We start from the raw sequence: 23,576 nt of genomic DNA, 5'->3' as shown, positions 1-23,576 counted from the left end.
TCGTGGACGCTGCTGGGCACAGAGGTGCTGAAGAGAGAGCGTAGGACTGAATACCAAAGCAGACACTGTGCAGACCTACGCCAACACACATGGTGCTTGGGTGAATTGGTGTCTCCGCAGAAGACAATTTGTTCTTGCCTCTGTGTACCTTTAAAGTGTTCGTGGCCCCGCCCACTGCTCCTGGTTGCTCCTCCCACCCTTTCCTCAGATCTGCCTGCTGCCTCTCAGCCCCTGGGCTCTCTCCCTCACTAGGCTCCCTGGTCCAGCAACAGCAGCAGCCATGGCTGACATGAAATCAGGCGTCTTTGCCAAAAACGTGCAGAAGCGGCTGAGCAGAGCTCAGGAAAAGGTACAAGGGGGCCGAGGAGCGGGGAGCGGGTAGGCTGCTGCGCCCCAGACGGCAGTATCCGAGAGTGGAAAGGGCACGATCTGGGGGATGCTGCCGCCTTCTTTGTCGTTTGCAATGTGGACAGCGTGTGGGGGTTGGGGACCGGGGGAGGAGTCGTCGCTGGCACTGGGCACGCGATGCTTGGTGTGCAGGGACCCCATGAGGCAGGTGCCAGGGAAGCTTGGCCGGTTACACTACCTTCCATGAGATGTGCAGGAATGATGATGTGTTAACATACTGTTGTGTTAGTATTCTAGTTCCGTGTTGTGCGATGCTACCGCGCCGGCGTACATGGTTACGAATGCCCAAAGGGTGCCACCTTCCCTAGGTGAATTGGGCCGGGGTGGCCCTCCCACCTTCCTAGACAGCAGCCAGAACAGGCAGGCATCCCCCGCCGCGTCCTGCTGCTGTCAGGGCGCCTCACCGTATTCGCAGGCAGGACCGAGCGGGCAAGGACGGGGCTGAGGGAGTCGATGTTGTTCTGAGACCGATCAATAATGCGGAGGAAGGGAAGGATCGTCTTTGACAGTGTCCTGGGATGGGTTTTCAGTGTACGAAGAAGCAGAGGCGAGCGTGTCCTACCACGGGCTGTCCTTCTGCTGGAGGTCAGAGCCCCAAACACATGCAGACTACTGCCAAGGGACGCAGAGAAACCGGAAAAAGGCTCTGCGCCTCTGGGGATACCCCGGGCTGTCGGGCCCGTCAGAGCATAGACAAAGGATGAATATTTATAGCGTGGGCACGTGAGCCGAGCTGCCTGCGCCCGTCAGAAAAGGCAACTCGCCGCTTTATGTTTTCAAGTCCTGCTAAATGCACGTCATGTTAATGGTATACTGAGGAATTTACAGTACATGGTCAGCCGCATTTTACTTTGTGATTTTAAATGGGAACATTCATTTGTATTGTCACGAGTTCAGGAATGTATCTCTTGCGCTCAGGTTCATTGATCCGCGTGTTTCCGTGTAGTGTCCTCACCCCCACGGCGTGCGCGTGACTGAGATGGGGAAAGGCACGGATGAGCCCTGAGCCCCGATATGAGCGTGAGTGACGGTGAAAGGCACAGCCAGTACTTCAGAGTAACAGAGTGACACGGAGGCAGCCATAGCCCTCTTCGAGGAGGCTGTGAAAGAGGGGGACAAACAGCGTGGGAAATAGAGTGAAAGAATTAGAAGAAGAGAAAGAGAGGCCTGTTTGAGAGAACAGCAGACCTGCCAGTATGTGCCCGTGTGGGAGAGGGAAGTAGTAAGAAAAACTGGAAAACAGATAGACGGACACAAATAATTGAATCTATTGCAAGCCACAACCCATCAAAATAAACAAGCGGGTAAACACGCGCACGCACAAACACACACAGAAACACACGTGATATGTAACGCAGACAAAACTGCACAATAGTACAGTCACAGACATCTCGACCCACATGCCAATCTTCCCACATATTGTAACAGCTACAATGATATCTTCCTCGTGCACGCCATACACGTGCGTGCACACACACATGCACAAACACCCACATTCTGACTATATCTCACACACACACACTATTAAATAACATCTTCCTCTGTCTGTTTCACACGAGCGGTTTTGTTTACGCGCAATTTTACAGGGCATAACCTGGCAGCCGGAAACAAACACAATAGGTGGGTGTCACTGCACACTTGATTCAGACTCTGAGCCATGCCTAGCCTCTGTCTAAGAGCACTATTTAGTTCTCGAAAGAGTAAAAAGTAGATAGTACGGACATGCGCGTTGGAAGGCAGTGCACACCTTGCGCCGCAGAGCTCTGCACCTGTTGTTATTATGTGCTCATCCCTGCTCGTGCTGGAGTTTGCTCCATCTGAGCGTCGCGCGCCGTGAACCCAGAGGAGTAAGCGGATTGTATTTCCTTTAATACCCTGTCTGCCTGGCTCTGAGTCACGGTGAACCCTCCCAGGGGGTCCTAGCAGCTGAATGGAGCTGCCCCGTGTGCGGCCACGCCCATCTCTGCATCACGTGAGCCACTCATCCCAAGAGGCCACCTTCTGTCCTGTGCGGTCTTTTCTTGTTTAAAAATAAATATATTATATATATATATATATATATATATATATATATATATATATATATATAGATATATATCTATATATATATATACATATATATATATATCATCGTACATCTCCCCCGTGTAGGTGCAAACATTAAAAACACGTTTGTGCTTATTCTTTAAATACAGAAAAACATGCTTGTAAAATAAAATTAAAAAACTCAGTTAGAATGCATTTGTTTCCAGCAATAGAGGATCACTTGATGTTCAGAACAGTAGGATTCCTGGTACTAAACAACCATTGGCAAAGTCAAAAGGCCTGGCTTGCATTTGACCCCTAACTAAAACATTTAAAAAATTGCCTTCTGCAGTGACAAAGAAAAAACAATCATTATTTTCAGTGTGTAATGCATCGAGGAGATAAATAATATAATTCTTGTTGGTTGGGTGTACTTTTGAGATGTAACATAGTCCTTCAAGAGTTGCAATGCAAGGACTACTTAGGATGTAGAATAATTCTCTGCATGTGATGAAACAGAAATATTCCTCTGGTCAGAGCCACAGCCCACTGTAGGTATATTTTGAGGGACTAGTAAAACAAGAATTTACCCCAACTTGTTACCAGCCTTTAGCACTATTTTCTTCCTGCAGAACACACCCTTGCATCCGAAAATGGACCTGAGGATGCATTTTGCACTAAAAAGCAGCGCTAAATGCTGTAGAACATGAATAGCAAGAGCTAGAAGCCACTCACACTCGCTTAATATGCTCTTGCTGTAGACTCCCCCCAAATTACCCTTAATTGCCCTAGCAGGAGTAAGTGCATAATTTTCGGTAACCACATCAAAGAGTAGCGCATAATCACAGAAATTAATCTGATTACTTCAGAGTAATTGAAATTCTGCCCAGTCCTAGTGAAAACACTCTACAACGTTGACCATATGGACTATTCTAGCTTATTTTATTTTTGCAATGTGGGCATTGAACTAAAACATCCGGGTCGTCGTTTTTTCCCCCATACTGTGGGAACTATTGATGTAGAGCGCAAAGCATAGATGTACTGATCACGACCGATCAAACCTTCCGTGAAGTAGGGGGAGTTTACGGAGTGGTAGACATTCCTATGTTTGAATCTTGGCTTGCACCTTAGGTTTTATGCAGTGAGGCTGTCTGTGAACTCTGCTGACTACGTAGGATGTATTCAATGAAAACATTTATCAATGTTACTTCCGAATATTCTCGAGGGGTGGTCCTGGCAGGTGATTGCCAATCCATTAGTCCGAAAAATCCCAAGGAAACTGACTTCTGACTTAAATATATCACACAGTTTATTTACATGAAGAATTCATTTAAACTTTGTTAGCCAGCAAAGAACGCAGAGATTACATAAAAATCTATTACAGGTTACATTCTGCTTTACATTACTGTTAGAAATGTGGTCCAACAATTATAATTTTTTTATCGCTCAGCTGCGCTTATTAGTTTCCCTTTAATTACATTTTGTAGCAGAATAACGCAAACCTCCAAGCTCTGTGGTTTAGGAATTGTTGGACTTGGCCCTTTTTGCAGGGTCATCCCATAACTTTTTGCCTTCCTCCTGTATTTTTTCTGACCTGTTGTGTTTGCTTTTAGGACTCTGGGCACTTTATCACTGCTGTTCAGTGCTAAAGTGCATGTGCATTCTATGGTAAACTTGGTAAGATTGGTCTATACCTGTTTGGCATATTTCATTTACCTATCAGTCCCTTGTATAGTGGTATCTCATATGCTCAGGGCCAGTAAATTAAATGCTACTGGTGGGCTTGCAGCGCTGGTTGCGCCACCCCCCAAAGTAGCCTTTCAAACCTGTCTCAGGCCTCTGCCACTACAGGGCCTGCACACACAGTTTACTGCCGCTGTGACGTGGCACATAAAGTGGTTGCCTTGTCTGTGACTCCCCTTTTACTACATATCAGTCACCCCTAAGGTAGGCCCTAGCTAGCCCTATTGGCAGGGTGTCGGTAAAAGGTAGCACATATGCCTTAACTGTGTTCTGGTAGTGACAAATAGCTTATTTGGTTTCTCACTGCTGTGAGGCTGCCCTCTCACAGGGATGCATTGGGGATTCCTAGATATGTGCTTCAGTGGTAATTCCTAACATGAGAGGGGTAGCGTGATCAAGTTTGGTATGTTTGGAATAGTGGTGATAAATGCTGCATATTGGTGTTCGCAGATTTAATAATGCTATTTTAGAATTTCCACTTTTAGAAGTAGGCATTTTTGTGGGCTATATGTCTTTGGTCCTCTGCTAGGATGTGAATTGACTGTCTGGCTCTGGAGTAACAGGGGCTTGGGAGGTGCAGTGGCTTCAGAGAGTCTGGACTAGTCAGCTCTAGGCTGAATAGGCCTGTTCTGCATTTGGAGTGGTGGTAGGAGTAGCAACTGCACCTGAATAGGGCTGTGCCTTCCTTTCACGATGATGGCTCTACCCCCTGTGATGTGTAAGGGGCCAGGGCTTGCACTTACAATGGGGAGTGTTGTGCACTTGCAAAGTGCCTCCCCAGAACTGGTTTGGACTGGGCTCAGAGAACTGGCAAAGGGGGGACAAAGACACTTACTGGTATAAGTACTGGGACTGTGACCCCATGTCTGTTGAGCTTCCTTGGGGCTAAAACAGAAGAGGACAGTGAGGACTGCTGCGTGACAGGAGGAACTGCCATTTGCATCTACCTGCTGCCTGCTGGGTAGCTGAAGGGACTGCCCTCTGCCAAGAGGCCCTGCATTCAGGCCTGCTTGTGCCCCTTTTTCTCTGCCCCTGTGCTGGGGAACTTATAGTGCTGGTGAGCGCTCTTTAATTCTGCTGTCCAGAGAGTGGGCTGACACAGCGCTGACGCCGAGGAAAGCTGTTGGGGTGTGCCCTGCAGCATGGGCATCCCCGCCCCCTCCTCTCAGGCCGTGGCTCTGTGTGTCTGGATCTAACACTGCACCGCAAGTTCTAATTATTGAGAACTCAGGGGGAGTTCTCGTTGAGGGCTGTCAGGAGGAAGCCTGAATTGAGAAAGAAGTTGACGCCATCCATGAGGCGGAGTGTAGCTCTCCCAGCGATTTGCCGTAGCAACGAGGGAGTTGCGGGAGAAGCCGGAAGTCATGCGGAGGATGCCTTCCAAGAGCGAAGCTGTCAGAGGAAAGAAAAAAGCTCACGCTGTGAGTCCCTCACTCCCTAAGGAAGCCGGGGCTGCTGCTTCAAGGCAGTCAGAGTGCGTGGCAGTGATCGCTTCTCCACTGCCGCCGATTGTTTACCCTGCGTGTGGAGGGGTCCACGAGGGGTTCCCTTGCCCTGAAGGAATCGGGAACCCTTTTCCAGTTCTGTGCAGCCAGAGGGGCTGCACACCCTGTGAGGACTGCAGGAGGCCCCGCTCTACAGGGAGAGCTATGGCCTTGGCAATATTTGTCTGCGGGCTGTGCACTCGCGGGGGCCAGTCAGTTGTATATAGGGAGGTCCTCGGCCAACGTGGGTAGAGCGGTTGCCTCCCCTACTGGTGGTATGCATATCGGGGGCATTGTTTTAGTGGGCCGCTCGGGGTGAGACCTCGACGGAAGCCCCTGATAGGGACTACAGTATTCCTGGTATTAGTTGGGCAGATGGCCCAGTAGCCTGAGAGGCCCAGAGCATGTATACTGCATAATAGAAGTGCAAAGGCGGCTCCTTGTGGTTGCCTGACTTGACTTTGTGATCCCCACGCTAAGAGGGATTATATGAATCGCACATGGCTAAGGTGGGCATGATGTGCTCACAATACAGGTATTGTGGCAAGTGTGTGCAAAGGTGCACTGATGATCATATGTATGCATAACATGTTGTGCTGAGTGCAATATTACCAGTAGCTACTGGTTCCTAAATGTACTAGTTATGACAGTGGCCCGATTGGCCTTGCAATGTATGTAATGTTATGACAATTGCCTGATTGGCAAGGTGATTTATGTACTACCTGTGAAGTCATGACAAGTGCCTGGTGGCACAGTATACATAAGTGATTGTGTTCTAATGTGTTTTTCTGGATAGTACAAAGGCTATTTTTATATAACCTTGTGTGGAGTTTCTTTTGTGGTGTGCCTAGTGTGCCGCTGTTGTGTGAGTGTGTTGCGGAAATGCATTACACATTGCCTCTGGGATAAGCCTGACTGCTCTGCCAAACTACCAATGGGGTAAGCAGGGCTTATCTTCAGCATGTAACTCCCTTGTCCTGACTAGAGTGGTGGTTTCTGCCTGGCTTAGGCGCATGCCCCAACCAATCAGAAATACCATTTCTTACAGGAATATAAGAAACAACATTTTTTTTTATTACCAACAAAAACTGTCCTACTGCGAGTGCTTGTAACAAAGAGATTGCATTTGAAAGTGATACACTGTTCCTCATGAATGATTTGTTGCACTTTTTTTTACCAGTCAAGTAGGTAATAAAACCATAGTGGCCACTCTTTGTAGGCAGGGGGACGAGAAGGCACAAACAGCTTGAGTGCAGATGGGGGTGCGAGAAGGCATGGACAACAGGAGTGTGCTGAAGGGGGAAGAAGACACAGGCAATGGGAGTGCCGGTGGGAGGGGGCGAGAAGGCACAAACAACAGAAGTGCAGGGTGGAGAAGGCATGGGCAGTAAGAGAACCTCATTAAAGAAAATAGTGCTCACAACCTAAATAACACATACAGTGCAACACTCAAAGTAAAGGGGCCAGTAGCCATGGAAGGATACAAATGACGACATGGCCATCATAAGAAGGGACTAACACGCCTATAAACCAATTGGAAGTCAGCATTTAGAAAGGACAAAGATACAGACCAATGAAAAATATGGGCGGGGCTTTCCTCATGTACTTAACTACCTCAGATCTTCTCTAGAGCAGCGCTTGCACGCTGACTCTAGGCTCAATCTAAAAAAGAATATAACATTTGCAAAAAAGGAATTGGTGAAAAAGCCAGATGTTAAGCACTTTTCCTAAAATGAAATAGAGAGTTTCCTATCAGAGGTACTGGAGTAGGGAATTCCAAATGCTAGGAGCCGTGGCAGAGAATGGTTTGTCGAGATATGTGGAAAGTCTGACTTTGCTAATTGGCAATAAGAACTGATTCGCAGATTCCTGGCTTTAAGTGGTTGGATGCTATCTGAGTTTAGGAACTAAAATGGCAGAGGTGTTCTGTTAAGTGACTATATGAATCAGTATCATAGATTTAACAAGCATTGACAAAGTCAATGTTTCTGGCACTGGTTGCAAACCTTCTAGCTTTGACAATGCCTATTTTGTTGTTTTTCATGTTTTTATGTAAATCTTTACTGCTGGAGGAGCTGCCGATTCCTCATCAAAATAAAAACAAATTGGCAGAAGAAAAACATATTTGCTTTCTCAAAGCTGTAGGCAATAAGTCTGACGGTTATTTGAGCTCTGTCAGTGCTTGTCCTGGGCAGTGAAAGGAATTACTTAGTGAGGAAATGGTGCTCCTTGTGAAAGAGGAGGATGCTGTCACTTACAGTGAAGTTAGCAAATGACTGAAGTGGGCTCACCAATTGATGTGTGCTCTATGGTGTAATGGGCCGTAGAAAAATGTGAATCACATAATGACAGACAAACTATATAGTCTGCTTTAGATATTCTTAAAAGGGGGGTCAAATGTTTACATCTTGAGCAGCTTACTAACAAGCAGGATGCTGTGTTTTTGCTAACTGGTGATGCTGAATAGCACTTTCAAGTTTTATTATTTTATGTCCTTTCTTAAAAAAGGAATTCAAATATGAAGCTTACTCATTTCAAAGAGGTTGAAGAGAGAGCTGTTCTACCAGGCTCCACTTACTGGTGAACTCTGTTTTTGTTTAGTGAGCAGACTGTGTTCAGACTGGCACAAAAGCTAGAGTTATATGGGGGATGCAAATCCTCACGCAGGGTGAGTTCACTGCTACTGAAACCCCAGATGTTCCACAAAAAGAGAATGAGCTCCAGAGCCTTCTCAGGTATCACCCGGAACACATGGAACCCTCTGCCACTGGATATCCGCCAAATTTCATGTACCTCTTCATTCAGAAAAGCTGTAAAAACAATTCTAATGAACAAGTTTCTGCCCTAAGATACATTATTTTTTATTGTTTATTTACCTGCCTATTGTTCCGATGCTTAGCGTGACCTCTACACTGATTTGCAACCATAGATACCAGTCTTGCTATGCTACTCTCATATATGTGATGAGTGTCTATTCTTACAACTGTATCCTACCTACCCTACAATATAAAGTGCTATGAAACCCTCTAGAGTCATGTTCGCGCTATACAAAACTTTATAAATAGATTTAAAAAATCTCTGTTTTCTGTTAGTATCTCCTCTTGGGAAATCACCTAAGAAAAAATATACAATATTTTTGGCTTGTATTTGGTCTAAGAGCTGAATTGATGTCAAAACCGAATAGGACTGGAGAGAAAGGCAATTTCTTCAACAGGTTGCTAGTTCAAATACTAAAGATACTTGAACCTGGATAATGACAGCTGTCTGTAAAATGTTTGAATGACGGCCAGTGAGGATGCAAGATGAGCTGAGTTAATTGCATATCACGTGCACTCTAAGTTGCTTCTGAAGACATTTATGTTACTTTTCTTGAAAGGCAGTGCTAAGGCTTATTTCTGTTTTTCTTATGGTCTGTTGATCCATTTATGTCGCATGACCATGAATGCATGTCCTGCCCAATCTGTTATTCGCTCATCTATGCCTAAACTGGCACAGCTTATGCCTACAACAGTATCTAGTTTAAATCAATGCTTCTAGGAGTTGTACAGAGATGTAATCAGCATTATGATAACACTGCAAGAGTACAGAACTGTATATGAAACTAAGCATATGAGATGACTGCAGCAAGCTCACTCAAGAGCACATGTGATGTATTTAATCGGCAGGATAATGACATGTACTAAGGGGTAGCACACAGGTACAGAGAAGAAACCTTGTTACCATACCTACCATACCATACCATACCATACCATTAAGTATAGGCGCAAAATCCATTCCGCTCGCGGATTTTGCGGATTTTCGGCTAATTCGCAATCCGCGAATTCCCGTGAATTAGCCGAAAATCCACGAATCCGCGAGTGGAACGGATTCGGGGGGGCAAAAGTTCAAGCTTCAAGCTTATAACTATTTTAGAATGGCGCCGGCAAGCTGCCAGCGCCATTTTAAAATAGTTACTAAGCTAGCTTCAACAGGAAGCACTAATAGAAGCAGGTGCTCGAGTTTAACTGAATTTGAGCACCTGCTTTATTTTATCTATTAGTGCTTCCTGATGAAGCTAACTTAGTAACTATTTTAGAATGGCGCTGGCAGCTTGCCGGTGCCATTCTAAAATAAAACAGGAGAGGGGCAGAGGGCAGAAGGGCACAAAAACGAGTGGGGCAGAGGGCAGAAGGGCACAAAAACGAGTGGGGCAGAGGGCAGAATGGCACAAAAACGAGTGAGGCAGAGGGCAGAAGGGCACAAAAACGAGTGGGGCAGAGGGCAGAATGGCACAAAAACGAGTGGGGCAGAGAGCAGAAGGGCACAACAACAAGCGGTCTCGCACAAAAAAACCCCAGCGAACACGCAAAGCACCCCGCAAACACGCAAATTGCCCCGCGAACACGCAAAAAAAAATCAGCAAATTCGCACAAATTCACGAATTTTCTGAATCGCAAATTTGTGAATCGCGAATTCGCAAAATTCACCCATACTTACATACCATACCATACCATGTATTGGAAAGTGGATTAATATTGTGGTTGGACAAGTGTTCATCTCAAAGGATGCGACAGCCACCTGCTAGATGTCACACAAATGAAATAAAATACATGTGTGCTCAATCCTGGAACGAATTCAGGCTTAAATCAAAGGCACTGTGTAAAGAGCATAAATACGAAAATCTACCATAAAATATTTTTGTATTCTATTAAACAGTGATAAAAGGTGTGCAAGCAGATGGTTGAAAAAAGGTCATGGATTCAGACCAGTGTTTTTCCTAAAATATGTGTTTAGTAGAAGGGTATCATAAGTTGAGGTGGCTAAGAGGAATTTCCTTCTGAATTTCATTATTAAAAAAGCTCTTTCAAAATTAAATTGCAAAAAAAATATATTCTGGAATGGAGAAAAAAATATAACTTTTGGTTAGATTTTTATGACACAGGCATGAGAGCTCCAGTACACTTTTCAATACAACATTTAATAAACACAGTAATTTGAACTAAATTAAAAATAGATGGATCATTTCCTGATTCAATTAACTCCCTTTATTAATGTTTTCTGGATCGGTAGTAAGAAATCAAGGGGCATATGTAGAAGGGGATTGCGCCACTGGACTGTCACTTTTTTGGATGTTCCGAGGTCGCAGGGCCCTGCACCATATTTACAAAGCAGCTTTAAGCCACTCTGCATGGCTTAACGCTGCTTTGCACATTTGGTACCCTTCGTACAAGGGTGTTTCTGTGAGTCTGGCATATGTTTTGGACTGGAAGGGAACACTTACAGTACAAAGTTACATTTTTAGAATAGCTTGAAACCTTTTCCTACTTTGTATGAGTGCTGTACTGTGCAGCACACATACAAAGTCAGAATGAAAGGAGAATTGGAAGCATTTTTCCTTCATAGCTCCTATTTGAAATGGGTGCTATTTTCTCATGCTAAACCCTGTCTACTTTTTTTAAGTAAATAGGGTTTAGCATTAGAAACTTTGGGTGGTTGCATGGGAATGCCCATGCACCACCCATGGTACGCCCTCTTGGCGTTATGTAATACACGCATAGCAATACTTTCGGGTGTTGTTGTAGTGCTAAGCAAATTTATAGAACTGGAAAGTAAAGTAGCAAAAACAATTTAGCCTCATTTTGCGTCACTTTTGTGATATAAATATGGCGCTCAATTTTAGTAAATAGACCCCTGAGTCTCTTTTGAAGAACTCCTGTCTTGTGTATAGCAGTTAAGTGCGAGAGACAGGTGGAGTACCACTGCTCACGGCTATCATTCCAGCAAGAATCACACCCAATGATCAGGATGAAATGGTACTCTTGCACCTGGCATTGTCTACACATTGTGGATTCTGGAGACATGCCCCTAAGGGATTATGGCTCCAACTTCATCCTAATATTTCCAATAAAAACAGCCAAGCTACCTTACAAAAGTGAAATTAGAAATACCTCAATGAAGAGCTGTGCAATGTTGAGAACTTAGGTCAACGAATGCGCTAAATTAAGATACTGTGGCTGTGCAAAGATCAGAAAGAGGAATATACACAGCTTTTTGGAATCTTCAATGTCTACTTGGAGAAGCAGATTCTGTAGTGGAGGGATACAAGACTTTGATCATTAAACATGGGTTTGTTGCAGAGGTGTGATATGTCATTGGGTGCATTTTGCGATAAGGAGTGCAGATGCCTGATAGGCTGATAGGGATGAAGTGATCTTCAAAGGTTCTGATGTGAAGTTGGATCTGAAGCCAGTTCAGAGCTCTCATCCTTGGGCACTGTTCCGAGCCTGCTGTATCTTCCAGAGGGATATACTTGGGATACCAAATTAGATGCTGTTGCAGTAATCTAGGCACTACCTTACCACTGTGAGGATCAGAGAAATCCATTTGGTGAAGTGGAGCCTCGGCCCAGAAGAGACAAAAGTGGTCCAACATAATGTTTACTCTCAGAAGGGTTATATTCATTCACAAAATGTAAGAGGAATCTGTTCCAGACACTCAAATTACAAGACACCCTCAAGCTGCTCAGACTGTATGCGAAAGTTAACTCTCGCCTAAGTTGGCGCCATGCCAGGGAGGGTATAGTTAGATCAAGCAAAGTAAAGGGCCATTCATGTAATCATTAAGTCCTTCTAGAAGAGGGGGGTGGGGGGAAGTGCATGGATCTTTTAAGGAAAGAGCGTTAGACATCCATAAAACTGAACATAAAATGAAATGTGACAGAAGATTCTCTGTGTAAAGTGCAAGGACTTGGGAAACATGCCCCAGGGCATTCAAGGTCATTTTCCAAAAAGCTTTTCAGAAATACCGTTTCAGTGCTATAAAACTCTCTAGATAAATACAAGAAAATGAGTCTGTTTATGCAACAATAAATCACAATATTCCACCATTTAGACAACTAGTGCCAAGAGGCAATTCAATTTGCAGAAGCACTTAACAAATACACTTGTTCGCTCACTCAACATTGATTTGTGGTCGACATTACAGACCCCTTTGTTTAGGATCCTATTGTTCCTGCACGCCTGAGAGGTGGAGGGGAGGCAGCCACAGGATTCACAAGCAGAAACTCAGCTGGAACCCAGTTAAGGCCTGACCAGTTCTCTTTCATCCACTTCTGGGCATTTGCCAGTCACGCGTTGTCTTTCAAGCCATCACCAGATATTTTTGAGCTCTGAGAGAGGTTTGGGGGTCCTTCAACATCACGTTGCCACTCGTTTGTTGAATCCAATAATTATGGACAGTGTTGAATTATGATATTCAATCTGCAGTACCTAACAAGAAAAAGCACACTCACTGCCTGAAGCAATATTTTGTCAGTCAATGTTCCACGCATCATTTTGAAGAACTTGCAACCTCTGGAAAGAACAGAGCCGAAAATCTACCATATCTATAGCTCTTCGACAGGACGGTGGAAGGGATGCACATTGAATGACTCCAGCAGACGGAGATCGGAGGAAAGAGCTTTCATTCTGCACAGAGCGCCAGCTCAACATTAACTCCCGATCCAGTTTACACATAAACTGAGCACTTCAGCTCATGCATGCGGTAGAAACGTGAAAGCGCGTGGACATTATATAAACATACCTAGCATATATTAAGATTATTGGAGGAACTAGGAGTAGCATCTAACCACATCCTCTCCCTCTGAAAAAAAGAATAAAACAAAAATAGAAAAAAAGTATAATCAAACGGAGCAAAACTACTTTTAGGCACAAAGAAATACACTCCTAAAGTTTAACAGGTGGTGTCCTGTTGCGAACCATATATTTAACGCCCAGCAATAGGATTTTCTGGAACTTGCTCTACAGACTCACTCCTGACACAGTTACTCATATATGGAAACTCAAGCATTTCAGGTGGGTGTAACATGGAATCACTCGCAGGAATGGATTCCCTCGGTATGGGAACCCTCACCAATAAATGTTCAGTACTTGTAAAGCACGAACAATTACCGGAGGGTGTCAAGGCGCTGAGGGCCATCAGGAGGAGTAAGCGAGGTATTGCTCAGAGTCACATGGTGCTGGGCTGATCTGCCGCCGGCACCGGGGAACAAATCGTAAGCCCCCCCCCCCCCCCCTCTTCCCCCTCCCGGTTCCGGAGTCAGCTGCCCTGGCTGCTGCGCCACACCTCTTCATCAGAAGATTAAGCTTCATTTACAATCATACACTTGACAGTTTTCCATACTTTCCCTATTTGACCATCCTGAGTCACAATACTCTTTGGATTTATCCATCACTATTTTCAGAGGTTGACCACATTTGGACATTCTTTTATTTGTTTTACCAAACCTTGGGGCATATTTATCATTGTGTTTCTTTGTCCTTGAGCCACGCAAGGGGTGCAAGGGCGATGCAGGAACGAAGTCAGGTTTATCAAGCGACACAAGGCCACCTTGCATTGCCCTGCATGGCTTCATAAATCTAGAGTAATGCAAAGGCAGCACAAATCGCCTCGAGGGAGGAGTTCCATAGGTGAAGCATGGGTGTCCCCATACATCCACCCATGGATTTAGGCACATTCTGCCATTTACCAACACTGGTAAACCTAGGAATGCGTCAAAATGCTATGCCTTCCCAAGTGAGGTGCAGTAAGGAGAAATATCTTTATTAATCTTCGTTGTTTCCCATTGTTAAGTGTGCAGTAATCTGCAGCGCACTTAGAAAGAGGAAAATGCCTCTCAGGATTGTTTTTGTGGAGGAAGGTGTTCCTTCCTGCACAAAAGAAATCCTTCCTGCAACGCAGGCACCCTTGCAAGTTCCTGCATTGGTGCAAGGCAGCGCGTTGTGCGACAGCACAAGGAAAGGATATAAATGTGCCATGTCATGTTAAATACTGCACATTCCTCCCCTTTAACTTTCAGGTGTTTCGGCACAGCGCAGCCAGATGGCTTACTACGCTGTGAGAAATAATGATAAATATGCCCTCAGATTTACAAACTCTGATCCAATTTCCCAGGATAAACTCAGGTTTCTTAACAGTATATATATTTTTTATCATACCATGTTTTCATCATCTCTTGTTTACTAGCAACTCTTACAGCCACCCCGTTAATTTGCCCCCTCCCCCCCAGGTTTTGCACTTTCCCCACAACATTTCTCACTGTTCAGGAAAATTCTCTATTACAGTGGCTGCCTCGAAATGTGCGAAGTCACATTGTCAGAAGAACATTTAGGTCAAAAATGCCTGTCAATGCATGAAGACATTCTGTCAGCAAGAGGCAATTTGACCAGTCCTCCAAAATAAGCTGTGAAATCGGTGTTGATGTAGGCATATTTTTCGAACATGTTCTGTGGTATTGCTGAGGATTTTGAGTCCTCATACTAAGCTTTTATTGAAAGCCCACTACCATTATATATCCACATTTCGCCCCAGGTATGCAGCAGACAAGTTACCATGGACTGAGTGGCTTTTCCAACACCACACCTTGTGAAGTCCACACTGGATTTTGGTAGAGACAAAGGTGTCTATAACTGTGACATCTCAGCGACATATGGCAGCACAAATCGCATGTTTATACAGATGTTTATCTCTGATTTTCGTTTTCCATCATCCTCTTAATCAGGATATTAGTATTACTCTATGAGTTACTTTACACCCATCCAGACAATCCCAGAAGGAATCAGGAGTGTTTCAAAACAGCCATGTTAGCAAATTAAAGAAGATGGTCCTAGCTCCCCTAGACTTCAATTGGAGTGCGGTGATGCTATATCATTGGCATAAGCTGTCAATTACATCAGGTCTGCCCCAAGTTCGCTCCAATTTAGGAAAGAGTTGAAGACTTACCCCTTTAATGAACGCTAGATCGCAATGAATTAACTGTCCACAACTCAGATTCCTCTCTTGTTACTCACCAACTTTAAGCTTACCTTTGACCGTGCACCGAGCTCCTCTGCCTTTTGGCTAATTATGCGGTGTAGAAATACCATATAGATACATTTATGCAGCAATTGTGCAAGACAATAGGGCACATATCAACCTCAATTCTGCAGATTGTAATTGGTCTCAAAACAGCTTTAAAGCACAGTTATAAATATTGTTCACATTTTTATGTTCTTAAATGGATTGGGTTGTTCTCTCGTTACTGGTGCTCCACTGTCTCAAGGGACTAAACCACTATGTTTTAATATAGCCGTAGAACTCGCCATAGCGGGCTCTACCGGCCATTGAAACCACGCTCCAGCGTTAATGACCCGACCTGAAGGCGAGGGCCTTTAACAAATGAGCTGGCCTTTAATGGCCGGTAGAGCCCGCTACGGAGGGCTCTAAGGCTATCAGAACATTCTAATTTGTGAAACAAAGGCCTCACAGAGCCCGAGGTGTTTGAAATCCCCTTGGGCTCAGGGAGGGCTTTGTTCACATCTATTGCTGAGGATACACATTGGAATGTTAATGTTCTGGGCTTCTACCAGCCTTAAGAAGCCCGGAACACTCTATTGTCTTCAATGGAGTGCTCAACATTCCAATGTTCAATTGATCATTTCATAGCAGGGCAATCTTTATGATTGCAGTAGTCGTTTGGAAGCTATGTAAATGTCTGTCTCCTTGTTTATGTTTGCAGAAGTATTTCTGCTAGATGCTAAAAATGTTAAAATGGACTGTGATGCGAGAAGTAAAATTGCTTCTTTTGGTAATGGTTGAGCTAGCATTTGCGTGCTTTTAGAATGTAGTTGTGCTTGTTCGTTGAATTGAAGAGCATTTGCTCTTCACTTAAATGTGTCACTGGCAGAAAAAAATCTAGAGGCTGATTCTCAACTAATCTGAGATAAAATCCTAAATTTACTACTTTCGTATTCACAGAAGGCATTTACTAGTAGTAAAGTTAGGACTCCTAACGTTACTACTACTAAACTGAGACAAAATCCTAACTTTACGACTTTCGGTATTCACAAAAGGCATTTAGTAGTAGTAAAGTTAGGATTCCTAACTTTACTACTATTAAATACCTTTTGTGAATATCAAAAGTAGTACGTTTAGGATTTTATCTCAGTTTAGTAGTAGTAAAGTCAGGAGTCCTAACTTTACTACTACTAAATGCCTTTTGTGAATACCAAAAGTAGTAAGTTTAGGATTTTATCTCAGAATAGTTCTGTGAATCGGCCCCAGTGTCTTCACAAAAATCATTTAATTTAGGTAGTACATTGTTAGGTTGCTACACGTGTTTTCTTTGCACACTCCATTAGGATAGTTTAGTGTAGGGATTTATTTGTGTGTGGATTTAAATGTAAACACTCGTATGTAAAGATTTCAATGGAGGTCGGTAAATAGAAATATGTAATATTAATGTTGTTTAAGAAACATTATTTGCTCAGAATTAAAGCCATCACAATTTGGAGAAAACTTTAATAGCAGCAAAACTTAAACGTGTAAACTTGACAAAAAGAGAAAATGTACGTCTCTCTTCATTTTACATCCACCTATTCAGGTGGATAGCTACCAAGTGGTCCATGTCACGTGTCACAGCTTCAAACAATTCTATATTTTTAAGCAATAGAACTTGCATTTTGGGAATTGATGGCTTCGTTTTAAAATTAAAGTACTGGCTCAAAAATACAAGATGCTGCCAAAAACATAATAGTGGCTGACAATATTAAAGATTCCATGGAGTACATTGATGTGCTCACCCTAATGCGACCTATTACTACATCATCTCGTGTCCCTTGCTGCAAATCACCTCGTGCCTCCATTATACCTAAAGCCTCATGCACCTGAAGTGCACATTAGTAAGTGCACCCCTGATGCACAATTCTCAATGCTCACTTCATGCACAACACCTACTGCTTCCCTGAGCCATATCACACAGTACTTCTCTGTTGTAATTCGCCATCTGGCCCCTGCTGCACCTCTACATGTGCTCCACTAAAAGATATCACCCTCCATCCTCTGATGACTCGTGTTATATATGACCTCTAGTCTGTGCACATTGATGCCTGTTTTATGGGTTCTATATGTTTGAAAGACTTTAAGAACATTGATTCCTGTAAGTTTATTGGTCTCTCCAGGCAGGTACCTACAGTCTATAAGTGCATGAAAAGAAATATTTTGTTTGTTTCTTTGTGCGTGCACTATTAAAAGTCAAACCTATTGGTTTTGTCAGTGCTTATTAACCAGTCTTTATGAGAGTAGTGCTTCTGCTCAGTCATTTGATCTGCCAATTCTGAATCCTTCCTGAACTCTGTTCAGTTCTGTAAGTTTTTCGATTAATAACTAGTTACAGATTAAGAGAAGACTCCTCACAAAGCCAATAACCCAGTTCCCAGGAAGAAGAGTGCGTGTTTTAACAAGGAGCCATAGGCTTACTCTTGGCAGCTAGGGCTAATGGCATCAGGCTTCACTCAGAGAACAGGGACTCCCACTAATGCCTTTAGTTTTGATCCCAAAAACTCAGAGCTGGACCGAACTTGAAATTTCTAGCCTTTGCTGCCAGGATCATTTGCCATTTAGAGTTTAGCAGAACTGCAGGACCACCATAAATGGAATGATTTTCGTGACCCACCAACAGAATTGTTCCCCCACACTACTTAGAGTCAGGGTAATGCTGCATTTTCAATAGTGCAGCCTCCTCTGACTCTCTGACCTGACAGCCCATCATTCAGAGGGCTGTCATTTCAAGTGACAGCAGGCTCTGCCTATTCAGGGTAGAACACCTATCACTAGAACTTCCTGCCTGGGACTGCCACACATGACTTTCACTGGAATGAAAATAACTCAGTGACTTCCACAATCAGGGAGAAAACTCCCTATGTGTTGAGGCCAAAGATTTTTGTTTCTCAGAAATAAACTCCCACGTAGGGAGTTAATTCTTGAAAATCAAAAATCGCTGCCAAGCAAACACAGCATTGCCAAGTGGCCAGCTGTTTCTGCTCCAAAGATGCTTTTCATTGTCTTATATCTAACTGAGACTACAGGAGTTGTAATTCTTTAGAAACATTTGCTAAGCTTGGGTACTCGATGAACAGGATCCAATGAGACACTCGTCTCTCAAACAGACAGCAATAGGCTTCTACTTCTTGTCTGTCAAGTTGTGCTCCAAAGTCTCTCAGGTGAAAGCCTTTCTAAAGCAGTCACTGGCTAGTTACTAGTGAGCATATCTTAAGAACATTTCCCAGCTCCATTAATGCCTCTTTTGTAACATTTCCTTTCCTATAAAGGCAAAAGAATCACAGAAAACATTATTATATGGTTTTCAAAAATGGCGGGAGGATAGCTCAGATTTCTAAGCTCCTTCAGTCAACCTATGAAATGGCCCTTTGAATGGGGTTGCTACTCCTCCCCTGCAGTGGAAAGCCAACACAGACAGGTTATGGGCCAATCATTTTTAGTATCAACATAAAAAGGTTCCTGCTTTCTCTTTGTTTTGCCACCTGGGGTCGACATGTATCCCTCCTCGCTTCACATACCTGAGATATGTGTAGTTGGATGGACTCTTCCAGTTGCCACTCAAGTTTTCTACTATGACCCTGATGGGTATCATTCACATCTCCTGCCTGGACCTGTATGGATGTATGTATGTATGTATATGGTATTTCCATAGTGCAAACCTAGGCAAAAGGCAGCAGAGAAATCTAATTATTACAAACACTGTAGCATCTGGCCAATGCAGTTTGGAGGCTGTCAAAAATAAAAACATCTTAGTGGTACACATACTAAAAATCAAAGTTTACCAATGAATATGTATTTGTTTATCACTGACAAAATGTTTCTAAAATAGACTTTTTAATTTTCCTGAAGTCAAGTTAATGATTTTTAGGTCTAGCCTAGACAGCACCGGCACTGTCTGGAAGACATGCGGTTTTGTTTTCAGTATGTGGGCTTTAATTCCACCCCTCGCAGCTGGTTTGTACTGCTGTGTGGCGTTCCCAAGAGCTTGCTTTTTAATGGCTTATTGTCTTTAGTGGTCCAGCCTTCTTGTGTCTTGTTCCTCCCCTGAAGTATTGGCCTATTACTGCTATCCTTTAGCTTTACTGTATTTGCCGTTGTGTTGGTGCACTATTTTTTGTTGTAGACTGCCCTGTTTTCGGAAGCTTCAAAGTCAGGCACTCTCATGGTTTCCTGCTGGTCTCTTGCCCATCACTGCTCGCAGTTCAGTCTGTCTCCACTTAATCTCGCCGGTGTCCCCCACACCACCACCCACCATCTCTGCTGGTGTTGCTTTTACTGTTTTTACTTTACACAGCACTGTTTCCTGCTCGCCTGCCCCCAGACTTGGTTAGTCCTGGCACGCAGTTTCCTTTGCTTTAGAAACTAATTCGAAAACTGCCGTGCCTATGCATTAGGAAAAAATGGGGGAAATACTCATGAAAAATACCCCGATATGGAGCATTAGCAGTGCAAATAAAGTGCACTTTTAAAAAATAGAAATGCAAGTACATGCATATACCATATGCCTGCACACTCTTTGTGTTCGTTTTTAAATGGCTCTTGTATTTTATACATTTCTGATAAAAGACTGCTAATGCTCCCTTTCCTTATTTATGTTGGTGGTCTATCCGTAGGCCGGAAGGGGAGAGAGAGAGATTGAGAGCGAGTGAGCGAGCGTGTGAGCAAATGTATGCCCCCAACGCATCTCCCCTTGCAATTGCTTCAACAGCATCACTGGAAAAGTAACTGGTCGATGTGGCTACTATTTTAAATGTTTAAAGTTTAATCAAAGTGATATTCTGTTAGGAATTTGGGTTTCTAATTGTTTGCTAATTTCAAGATAATTTGGAGTCACAATTTTTTTGTGTTATGTCATAACAGTTCTTTCATATGGATGGACCTGTGAACCTTTCAGAACTGAGAAAGCATAGCTAGATGAAGGCTTTTTGACAGTGGCCAGCATTCTTTTAAAATGACATCAGTTTAGTATAATGTTTATTGTGTTTCAGTTTCTTATCCCTGACAATTTTAATAAAATACATCTTCGTTTTGCTTGTGTTTGAAACGGAGAACAGTTTTGAATTTCAGATGATTTTAAGTATACATTTTATCTACAGATGCTGCCCTTCATGTTTTAGCACGGCGCCGCTTTTTAGGTCTAGCCTAGCGTTGCAGCACATGCGTTGCTCGCTCTGCAAGGCATATTTTTAGTAGGGACAGATGTGGAAGCGCCGTGGAAGCTCCGCCCATTTTTTCATTGGCTGGCATCATCGTCCATGGCAAATGCAGGCTTCCGATTGATAATGAGGCTTCTTAGTCCCTCCTTGTTACCGCCCTGTGTCCTTTTGTGACCGTCCACCAGGACTGGATCTTTTACTTCTGGTGTTACACAGTCTCCTTCATAAGTCGGTAGTCACTATTTTTTATAGCCACGTAGCGCCAACTCGCCACGAAGGACTGAAGTGCTTTGCATAAGCACCACTTACATTACACAAGGATCCAGCCCCACGGTGTCCCTTTATTTATTTATTAATTTCTGTTTATCATGCTTTAACATAGTGACAACTCTCCAGGAAGAGACTGAAGTGCTTTGCATAAGCACCACTTACATTGCACAAGGATCCAGCTCTGCGCTACTCTTTATTTATTTCAGTTTATCGCGCATTCACGTCGCACTAACTGGGGAGAGAAAGCGCTCAGATACCTTTGGGTCAAGTTTGCGCTATATAAATCTGCACAAAAAAAACTCGACCCGAAGGGACTGAAGTGCCTTGCATGAGCACCACTTACATTACACAGGGACACGTAGCAACTAGTGCATCTGCAGCCGTCTTTACTACCCCCAACCGCTTCCGTAGTTGCTGTTTTGAATGTGCTAATGCTTTTGAACCCCCTCCACATGACCCACCACGCCTGGCTCCCTGCCTCCTTTCTTATTGCTTTGCCATAAAAGGCCAGTTTATGGACTCGTAGCGATGCGGTGACCTCTCAACCTCTCTGAAAGTGGTGCGCCTGCATTGGTCTGTGCCATGGATCCAGATTAAAAAAAAATAAAGTACACAATACATAATTTAAACATGAAAATCCAAGCGCACGTAAAAAATTTGTAGCACAATTTGCCAACACACTCTGTTTAAAAACGAAATAAACTCTCACAACAAAATACATAAACAATGATGGCAACTAAAAATATGTGAACTGGCTGCAGAATTGGATGAGTAGGGCAAGAACAGCTACAGTCCAATGTAATGGAGCGCTTCAACAGACAATATTTCATTTTGCTGTTGCCCCACCAATTTCTACAATGATGTAAACCTGTAATTTACGAAGTGAATCAGAGGGACTAACACCTTTTTATAGTTTTTATTTATTACAATTTCTCAATATGCTAGACAGCAGCCACACTTTTCTACAACATAACTTTAACACATTGGCATAGCTAATAGCTCTAGATAAACACTTAAAAAGGTCCTAAAGGTGAGACCTATTGGCTATGCTTGTTTAAATGCACTACAGGGCAGGTCACATAGAGCTTCCATAACGCACTGCTTTGGGGGTGTGAATATCTCTACTTAATCTCCCCTTTGCCGCCCCTTACACCATCACCTCTGACCATCGCTGCTTGTGTTGATCAGGTGTTCAGCTCTGGGGGATGGTACACTTGTTAGCCCTGCTAGCTCGGGCACACATTTTCCCTAAACACAACGTATTGGGTGACAACACACATCATCCCGCAGCTGGCCTCACCCTACTATGTGCCTTACAGACAGGAATGGAATCCGAGTGGTTCCAGCCTTACCGGATGGCGATTGCAAGCTTAGGCAGTATGTGTGTCTCCACATTGGCACATTTGTGGGGGCACTACACCTTGTTGCGGAGTGGAACCTCGAAAGAGGCCCCTGTTTGGTTAAAGGATTACTTTACTGTTACCATAATAAATGTTATAGGTCTGCAGACGTTCCTGTTCCCTATATTCTGGCATTACTTATTGTATAACCTATAAAAGGAGCGAAGTTGCACTGTGACCTGCATATTTATGGTGATTGAAATTTCATGATCTGTTGCATTAGCTGCCAGAAGCTCTTGATATATGTCTTGTATGCCTTGTGTAGTCAGGGTAACAAGTACTATGCAATATTCTTGCATAGTATGCACAGTAATAACGGGTTTTATGCAAACCTCAGTAGCTTGAAAAGCTGTATTCCAAAATGCCTCCTGGGCTAATGGGGCCAAGCCTTTCACATCAATGATTTTTACACAGCCCCCTTCTGCCCACACCAGCTCCCACATGGGTGTTTAAAAAAAATCACTGCACTGCAAAAAAAAAAAAAAAGTAAAAAACATTGTCATTTACAACGCCAATAGCTCTAACTTTCACAAATGCGAGACCAATTGCATTGCAAATCTTTGTTTTGCTTACAGCAGGCCTCGTCAAAATAAAAAGGCTGCTTTAGCCTCTGACAGTAAATAGCATGTTTGTATCTAGTTACTGCTGACACATGCCACCTCATAGTTGGCATGTCTCACTTCTACAAATTATCCTCCTAGACCTTGTCAACTGCAAAGCGACTTACTAAAGTTTAAACCTTGGCTATCACACCTGTTAAAATGTGTTTTGACATGAAATGGCTGCAGCGTGGCCTGAAGCCAGTCAGAGACCAGGGGCATCCCTAATGCTATGAATGTAGGGTCACTTAATGTGCGTATTGTAACTCAAAACTGCAGGCACATGTGACATCCCTCTATACCGTTAATGCAGTTTATGTGCTACTTGATCCTGGCCTTACAGAAGATTCATATTTGCCACTCTCAGTTATCCTCCTACATGCCATATTTAGGGGCCATACTGTCTGTCGTAAGTTTTAAAAGCCTCCTTGCACCCAGAGTCAAAATATACCTGGAAATATAGGTACATTTATTTATTTATTTATTTATTTATGTATTTATTTATTTATGCAATTTATTTAGCGCGCAAATACCCTGAGGTGTCTCGGCGCTGTACAGATCATGTGCAAGAGGGGATCAAGATCTTATTGAATAAAAAGCCATGTTTTTATTTGCCTCCGGAAACTCATCAAGGAA

The 23,576-nt window shown here is 43.5% G+C and overlaps 1 protein-coding gene across 6 annotated transcripts in view; it reads left to right on the top strand.

Moving 5' to 3' along the window:
• Nucleotides 1-215: 215 nt before the first annotated feature.
• AMPH (amphiphysin) overlaps nucleotides 216-23,576 on the top strand; it is a 987,297-nt gene continuing 963,936 nt past the window's right edge. For all 6 annotated transcript variants that reach the window (XM_086964852.1, XM_086964854.1, XM_086964849.1 and 3 more), the window contains exon 1: nucleotides 216-349. In XM_086964852.1, the coding sequence (XP_086820978.1) occupies nucleotides 281-349 (69 nt within the window). In that variant the 5' untranslated portion in view covers nucleotides 216-280. The remainder of the gene's footprint in view (nucleotides 350-23,576) is intronic.

This window comes from Lissotriton vulgaris, chromosome 4_1, assembly GCF_964263255.1.
Source record: "Lissotriton vulgaris chromosome 4_1, aLisVul1.2, whole genome shotgun sequence".
Classification (NCBI taxonomy): domain Eukaryota; kingdom Metazoa; phylum Chordata; class Amphibia; order Caudata; family Salamandridae; genus Lissotriton; species Lissotriton vulgaris.
Note: the sequence above shows the minus strand (reverse complement) of the source record. Positions and strands in the feature narration are given on the sequence as shown.